The sequence below is a fragment of the Mizuhopecten yessoensis genome, unplaced genomic scaffold (genome assembly GCF_002113885.1).
Source record: "Mizuhopecten yessoensis strain PY_sf001 unplaced genomic scaffold, ASM211388v2 scaffold716301, whole genome shotgun sequence".
Classification (NCBI taxonomy): domain Eukaryota; kingdom Metazoa; phylum Mollusca; class Bivalvia; order Pectinida; family Pectinidae; genus Mizuhopecten; species Mizuhopecten yessoensis.
Window position 1 is genome coordinate 343,774 of NW_018480048.1, and position 8,566 is coordinate 352,339.

Sequence of the window (8,566 nt, forward strand, 5' to 3'; positions counted from 1 at the left end):
CCCTTCAGCCCCCTGGGGGGTCAGCCCCACCATTTGTACAATTTTGAATCCCCACCACCTAGGGATGCTTCCAGTCAAATTTAGTTGAATTCTAATAAGTGGTTAAGAAGAAGTCGTTCAAAGAAATTGTGGACGCATGGATAGACGGATGACAGACGCAATGATATGGCATACTGTAAGCTAATAATACAATTTAAGGATGTACACCTCTAAAAAATATCAATCATGTCTAGTTTTCCATGTTGATGCAATTTATTTTAATCATATGAAAGATAAACAAGGGGCCAAATGGGACTGCATCACTCACCTGGTATTAATCTCACGCTTGTAACCTTAAAAGTAGACTAAAATACAGCTACAGGCAGAATATCAGTGTTTTATTCACAAGAACCTATTAAAAGAATTAAACATGAAGCATGTGTCCTTGAATGTCGAACAAGGACATTAGGTTGAAAATGGGTCAAGGTCATTCATTTGAACAAACTTGGTAGACCTTCATCACAGCATGCTACAGGCCCAATATCAGTACCCTGGGCTATTTGGTTATAAAGAAGAAGTTGTTTGAAGATTTTAAGACATTTGACCCCTGTGACCTTCAAAGTTAGTCAAGGTCATTCATTTGAACAAACTTGGTAGCCCTTCATTTACAGCTTGCTACAGGCCAAATAGCATCATCCTAGGGTTTTCGGTTATTGAGAAGAAGTTGTTTAAAGGTTTTTAACATATTTGACCCCTGTGACCTTGAATATATATATAAGTCATTCATTTGCACAAATTTGGTAGCCCTTCATCCTAGCATGTTACTGGCCAAATATCATTATCCTAAGTCTCGTAGTGATTCAGAAGAATTTGTTTAAAGACTTTTTAAGACAATTGACCCGTGTGAATTCGAAAATGGATGAAGGTCATTCATTTCAACAAACTTGGAAGCCCTTCATCACAGCATGCTACAGGCCCAATATCAGTACCCTGGGCTATTTGGTCATTGAGAAGAAGTTGTTTGAAGATTTTAAGACATTTGACCCCTGTGACCTTCAAAGTTAGTCAAGGTCATTCATTTGAACAAACTTGGTAGCCCTTTATCACAGCATGCTACTGGCCAAATAGCATCATCCTAGGGTTTTTGGTTATTGAGAAGAAGTTGTTTAAAGTTTTTAACATATTTGACCCCTGTGACCTTGAATATATATAAAAGTCATTCATTTGAACGAACTTGGTAGACCTTCATTCTAGCATGTTACTGGCCATATACCATTATCCTATGCCTCTTAGTTATTGAGCATGGAACTTTCGGTTATTCAGAAGAGGTTGTTAAAAGTTTTTAACAAATTTGACCCCTGTGACCTTGAAAATAGGTGAAGGTCGTTTATTTTAACAAACTTGGTAGTCCTTCATCCCAGTTTGCTTCTGGCCAAATTTCATCATCATAGGCCTTTTGGTTTTTGAGACCTGTTACACAAGATCAAAACAAGACTTGAACGTGATTGAAACCTCAGAAGAGTACATCCTTAAAACAACAAGAGGCCCAATGGGCCTGCATCGCTCACCTGGTATAAAACTCACACTTGTAACCTTAAAAGTGATCTAAAATAAAGCTACAGGCAAAATATCAGTATTTATGATTAAAATTCGTTCAAAAGACCCTGTTAATTTTTTTTAAAATATTTCACCCCTGTGATTGAAAGTCGAACAAAGTCATTATGTTGAACACATTGTATAGCCTTTCATCTCAGGATGAAACTTGCAAAGTATACACATCCTGGGACCCATGGTTATTCATAAGAGGTTGTTTAAAGATTTTAAACAAATTTGACTCCTGTGACCTTGAATATAAGTCAAAGTCATTCACTTTAACAAACATAGTAGTCCTTGATCCCAGCATATGCTACTAACTAAATATCAACATCCTGAGCCTTTTGGTTATTCAGAACAAGTTGTTGAAATATTTTAAACATATTTGCTCCTTGTGACCTTGAATATGATTCAAGGTCATACATTTAAACAAACTTGGTAGCCCTTGATCCTAGTATGCTACTGACAAAATATCATCACCCAGGGCATTTTGGTTATTCAGGAGAAGTTGTTTAAAGTTTTTAACATATTTGACCCCTGTGACCTTGAAAATAGATGAAGGCCATTTATTTGAACAAACTTGGTAGCCCTTCATCCCAGTTTGCTTCTGGCCAAATATCATCACCCTAGGCCTTTCGGTTATTAAGAAGAAGTCGTTTAAAGTAAAATATTGACGCCGGACGATGGACGGACGGACGGACGTACGTACGACGGACGACGCACCACGGCATAAGCTCACTTGGCACTTCGTGCCAGGTGAGCTAAAAACTTCCCAGAGGGATTTTGGCACCAGCCATTGTAAGCTCTTTACTTGTTTTATGTCAGTTTGATTTATTCAAATTAATAGTACTGGCAACAATAAAATCATCTTCTAGTAACTTTTGAGTGAAATTTCACAGTGCTGGGTTGACAGTGTCGTCCTTTCAAAGTTAGCATATTGTTTGACCAATTTATGCGTAAAAGGTTAAACGAGAGAAATTTCTGTTTTCTGGCAGGCATCTATTTTTTTCTGATCAAGCAGCTCGAAACTCAAAATGAAACATGGAAAACTATTGAACAAGAAAAGCTGACTTACACAAGGAAACATACATATGAAATTTGAGGTAGATCTGTCAAATATTTCAGAAATAGCAATAACAAACTTTAACCGTCAAAATCCAAGATGGCTGCCTGGTGGTCTTTTTGTTATCATGATAATTCTCAATATAAAACCTGCAAAGCTAAGGGCGAAAACAAAACCTTCATATGAAATTTTAGAATGGTGTCTTAAGGTCTTTTGGAGAAATAGGGATAAACAATTTCAGCTGACAGAACAACCCACCATCTAATAATGACGGGATAACGAAGGATCAACATTCACATACAGGATCACAATATTAAGGGCTACATGTATAACACTTAAATCAGGGTCTGAACCAACACAATAGTTTCACCTGATATATAAGATACTTGCAAAATTTTGATGAAAACCGTCCTTTATTTTAGGAGAAGTAAACTGGAAAATGCTTTGTTAGAATAAGTGAACAATGGCTATAACTTGCCTAAAAGCAATGCAAAGGTCATACAGGTTACACATGTGATAAAAAAGATTATGTGAAAGGTAAAATGTGTTTACATCTGTGCAGTTATTACGAGGAACATTTTGGAAAAAAAAGCTGTGTGTTGATCTCGGTATACTTCCAACTTCTTTATGGGTGAAACAAAAAAGGAGAACACAGTCTGGAAACAATTTTTCACAGTTTTACTGAAACACACATGAGAAGATAATGTACAACAAAATGTCCAACTCTTGGAACTTAAGTTGATACCAAATATGATCTGCAAAAAAACCCCAGTTCTATGTACACAGTCACTGTATCCGCCTGTAAAAACTTTAATGTATGTTGAATTTTGTTGCCCTGTAATCATTTTTCCCATGTTCTAATTTTACAAATCCATGTTACGATGGCATATAACATTCATGGAAGGTGGCCTTTCATTTATGCTCCAAGTTAGTGGGTGTTTTCCAGCGCCTACCACCGAGCACATATAACTGTTTCCCTGTAGGTGCCTTGATTATTTCTTGAAAACCTGGCAAAGTTGTTAACTGGGATGCCAACACTCCGGCCACTCCGAGCCAAATACTCCTTTGTGCTATCTTGAGAAGACTTTTGTCTGTAAAAATACAAAAAAAAACCAATCAAAGCTTTTTTTCAGAAACAATCCATCACATTAAAGAAGATTGGTTACCACTAGGCACCTTAAAAAAAAAGAAGAAAAAAGGTAAAGAAAGCTTTTGAATAATAATACATAATCATGAAACCGTTCTCATCCTCAAGCATGAATTCTGTGCTCAAATCAACTTTCTTGTTGCTCACTTAAATCATGGCAAATGATCAAAAAGTCAAATGTAAACACTGAAAACAGTTTTGGCTTTAAATCTTTTTGATGTTTTCCCTTATCATTAGAAGTATGTCAAGGTCATTTCCATTTGCAAAGTTCATCGGTCTCCATCCCAGTAGGCTTCCAGCCAAACATTAAGGCATATGATTCACATGGTAACAACATTAACATTAGTGAATGAAAATAAAACTGTAAGAGAATATGTCCCAAAAGGATTTGAACCCTATTAACAGCTGAATTAAACAAGAGCTGTTGGAGAACAGCATAGCTCGCGTATTGGTGATATATGTTGTGAGATAGCAAATATCAATAGAAACACATATACAGTAAAACCTTGATATAATGCCTATCATTTCATTTGCCACCTCACTTACTGCCAAATTTCCCTGAATTTATTGCCAAACCCCTTAATGATGCCAACATTTCTTTAAACAAATGATAGCAATATAACAAGGTTTTGCTGTGCCTTAACATGTAAGATAGAAAAGATGAGAAGCTAACGTGAAATAGTCAACAGTGTATTGATGGTGGTGACCGATCCAACACTGCACAAAAAACTTTTACCAAGTCCAACTAACCAGTTTTGGCCTCTAAAATTATGAAAATACAATTCACAACATTGGTTACACTCCATATAAATACCCAAACTTTATAATAGACAACAGCCTATGGGGGTGATCCAACACTTCACAAAAAAAATTGCCAAAAACTTTAACCAAGTCAAATTCAGCTGTTTTTGGCCCCTAAAATATGAAAAAATGGTCCAGCACCTTGCTTACACTCAATATAAATACTTCAACCTTATAACAGACAACAGCCTATTGATGGTGGTTGTCTAACACTTCACAAAAAATCTTGCCCCAATACTTTAACTTGAGCTCAAGCTTGCCCCAAAACTTTAACCAAGTCCAATTAAGCTGTTTTTGGACCCTTAAATATGAAAATATTCCAGCACATTGCTTACACTCGATATAAATGCCTGAACCTCATAATAGACAACTGTGTATTGAGCGTGATGATCCAACAGTGTCTGGAAAAAACTTGTCCAAAAACTTTAACCTCGGAAGGTGGGACACCGACCCCAGGGTGATTACATTAGCCCCCCTATTCTCCGAATAGGCAAGCTAAAAAGCAAGTGGAAGCTCACAACCTCAGAGTACAGTTACTAGTACTGACAATATGACTGGAGTTAAATAAGAATGAAAATTGAAGTTGGAGTTATCTGAACAATAGTCAGTCCACAGACAACTTGATTCCAGTATACTTCCCCTCCACTTTGTTAGGGTTGAGAAACTTCAGTTTAGTTACCATATTTATATAATCTTAAAAGAGAACTTGTCCAAGGAAATGTCTAACCAAGGGTTGAGAAACTTCGGTTTTAATAGTTGCCGTATTTATATAGTGTGATACCCTTAACCAACATTCTGTTCAGGCATCAGATAATTAGGCGAAGATAAAAGGCATTTTGTACACTTACGCTTGAATCCTAGGATAGCACCAGCAGCTGCACCTCCAAAGGCGTGATTGTGTGCTTCAGATTTGCCTCTAACTTGAGCAGCATAGCTTGTTACATACACAAAGGTAGCTGCTGCTACAACTGATACAAACAATCATCATGTTTTTTCTAATGACATTTCTGGAATATTTTTTTATTTTTTTCCAAATTTTGAATTAAAGAGGCCTACAGGTAATAAAAGTTCAGATTAATTTTAAATTTCATACCTTATACGTTTATCAAAAGAATATAAGAAATATAATATAAGCTGTAGCAAGAACTTATTCCATCTTTTGTATTGCAGAGTTATGTGAGAAAATGATGTTGTTTTCTCAAAAAATGATAACCTTACTCTCACAAACAAATGACGTAACAATCAATACCTGTTATCAAGAGCAGATAACTCTGCAATACAAAAACACAGAGTAAGCACCCAGGAGTGGGCAAGATGTGTGTATTTATTTCTTCATGTCCAACAATGACCAATACCCCATTACCAAAGTATGGTATAATGGGGTAAGGATCTGATAGGTTAGGTACAAGGCCAGATCCTGGGGCTAATTCTACTAACAAGAGAATACTGTATAACGGAAAAAGAGGAATTGTGTAGAGTAACTCATTACATAACATGTAACAGAATTTCTAAATGAGACTGCAGGGCTGAAGGTAGTATTAATTGTGAAAGATATTTGAGACTTACTGTTCGGACCAAGAACAGCGCCAAATACTCCAAGTTTAGGAATCAAACCTAAAGATGTCGCAGCTGTCGGACCAAGAGATGCTCTAAACAGGCCAGAAGTCACTCCTGAAATGAAATAATGTCAGGATAATTGTTCTTATTAGCCATTGTAACTGCACTCCCATTCACCATTACTTCATATAAACCAAAATCATTGCCTGCCACATTGATATGGCTTATTCTTTAAAAGAAATAAAAAATATGAATGACATGTTAACAAAAAAATCCTGAAAATAAAATAAAAACACCTACTATAGGCTGCCTGAAAGGACAAGAGATCCCAGATGGAGCTAGGCGCCCACCATTGTACCATCTTCATTAGTTCCATGTCAGTTTGATCTTTTCTCTTCTTTCCCTAATCTGATCAGTTTGCCTGTCCACCATCTTTTGGGGAGGTTTAGATGAATTTCGGTAAAAATGCCACCCCCAATGATGATAATCTACGAGATGGGTGGAAAGCTCTCGATGTCAAATAATCTACCCCATCTAACTTTCTTGCATCAAATATCACATTTCTATTTGTTGTACGAAAAAATGCTTGGTACCGTTGGAATGATGGATATGCATGCGCACATCAAATGTATTCTCCTTTTCCTCCAGAAACAAACGCCATTTCCAAGTTTTAAAGTTTTTCGCAGTCATCAGGCAACTTTTTGCCACATTCGAGAGGTTAACGTCTGCCACGTGCTGAACATTCGGTGTCATTAGCTGGCTATTCTAGGGGAGGAATGGCTGCGCTTTTCGGAACATTATTTAAATGTATGATCCACAGAAGAAAAGCGTAGCATTGACAATGCCCCAGGGGTAACAAGGGAGTGAGGTTCTAAAAGGGTTTGTGTCATTTTTAAAAGAAAAAAACATTGATGAACAAATAACAGAATAGATAAACTTTGGAAGAATGAAGAACTTAATTATAAATATAGGGCAAATGTAATTAACAGTGAACTTTCAATTTATATTACACAATTGTTTAATTTTTTGCGTCCAGTGTAGGGGAGCTCTATTGGCTCCTGTATTGGAAACTAACTTGACCTTTATATTGTAACAGGAAAGAGAATAGTGTGCTTCCACCGGGGATCGAACCCTTGATCTGCAGGTCCCTAGTTGGACGCTAAACCACTGAGCGAAAGGGAAATTCCCACTAGTTCGAAGCTAGAAGGCGACCTTAATCCTATGTACAATTGAAACCTGCCACACTATTCCCCCTCTTTTAAATGTGTTCGCCCTCAAACACCACAACCCAGGTTCTAACTGCCTGTCACCTACACAGGGAGGGCCATGCATGGACACCATTTGTAACAGGAAAGGGAATAGTGTGCTTCCACCGGAGACAGAACCCTCAATCTCCAGGTTCCTAGTTGGACGCTCTCTCACTGAGCTATTCGGAAATTCCCTCTAGCTCGAAGCTAGAAGGCGACTTTTATCCTATGTACAATTAAAACCTGCCACACCAGGTCCAGGACACTCTGCCGATTGAGCTATATAGCTGTAAAGACCTATAATAGCTCTATTGACCTATCTGAAATAGGTCTTTTGAGCTATTTTTTGAGTAATTTTCTTTTTTAAGGAAAACAAAACCAAGTCGCTTTTAAAAGAAGATTGTATCATTAGGTGGATAACAAAAGGCAGTAAATATAAGGATTCTTTTTAAAAAATAATGATGTAAAAAAATCGGAAATTTTACATTTATGAAGAATGAAAATAAACATCTAACTGTATGCTTTTTGTAGTCAACATTACCATAAACCTTATTGCTTAATGCGACTTTGCTTTAATTTAATGAAAATTGAAATCTGAGAAAATATAGCTCAATACAGCTATAATGTATAGGTGTATATAGCTATATAGGTCTTTATAGCTATATAGCTCAATCGGCAGAGTGTACTGGACCTGCACACTATAACAGGTTTGTGTTAGAAGAAATACTGTACAGTAACCATCTAAGTCCAACGATACTCAGCATTTATTGTATGTCCACTAGAAATGTGATTTTTGATGCAAGTTATTAAAGTAGGATTGATTTTTATATTACTTTTACTTGAATCAGTTATGGTCCAAACACAGCTAAATCATAACAAAATCTCAGGTCCCTGTGCTAAACATGCTCAAGGTCACGACAACATACCGATGGCAGAAGCGTAAACTACAGCTGTCGTAGCCTTTTCTTCTGTCCTTTCTCCATCTGGAACAGTCCAGATTATATGCCAGTCCTTTTCCCAATTTCTCTTCGAAATAAATTCTTTTAAAGTATTTGGGTCTTCGGATTGTTTTTCCTCTCCCTCCATGTTGTGTACTCAGTAAGGGCCGATCAGTAACACGCTTAGTTTGAGTGCTTTTGTTGACGTTATAGACAAGTCCTGAAAAGAGGCAGATTTGAA

General features: G+C 36.9%; 1 protein-coding gene across 1 annotated transcript; it reads right to left on the reverse strand.

Moving 5' to 3' along the window:
* Positions 1-3,296: 3,296 nt before the first annotated feature.
* LOC110442799 lies at positions 3,297-8,517 on the reverse strand. The gene is made up of 4 exons (XM_021486588.1): positions 8,314-8,517; positions 6,150-6,254; positions 5,432-5,551; positions 3,297-3,726 (listed from the first exon to the last, which is right to left on the reverse strand). Exons 1-4 carry the CDS (start codon positions 8,471-8,473, stop codon positions 3,548-3,550), a joined length of 564 nt encoding a protein of 187 aa, XP_021342263.1. The 5' UTR covers positions 8,474-8,517; the 3' UTR covers positions 3,297-3,547.
* Positions 8,518-8,566: the final 49 nt, after the last annotated feature.

Bases quoted from the DNA above. Each gene is read 5' to 3' on its own strand.
- LOC110442799 (XM_021486588.1), bottom strand. From the start codon at position 8,473: ATGGAGGGAGAGGAAAAACAATCCGAAGACCCAAATACTTTAAAAGAA. The intron at 6,255-8,313 runs GTATGTTGTCGT...ATTTCATTTCAG, and splicing joins AGTTTACGCTTCTGCCATCG to GAGTGACTTCTGGCCTGTTT. The intron at 3,727-5,431 runs GTAAGTGTACAA...GTATTTTTACAG, and splicing joins TGCTATCCTAGGATTCAAGC to ACAAAAGTCTTCTCAAGATA.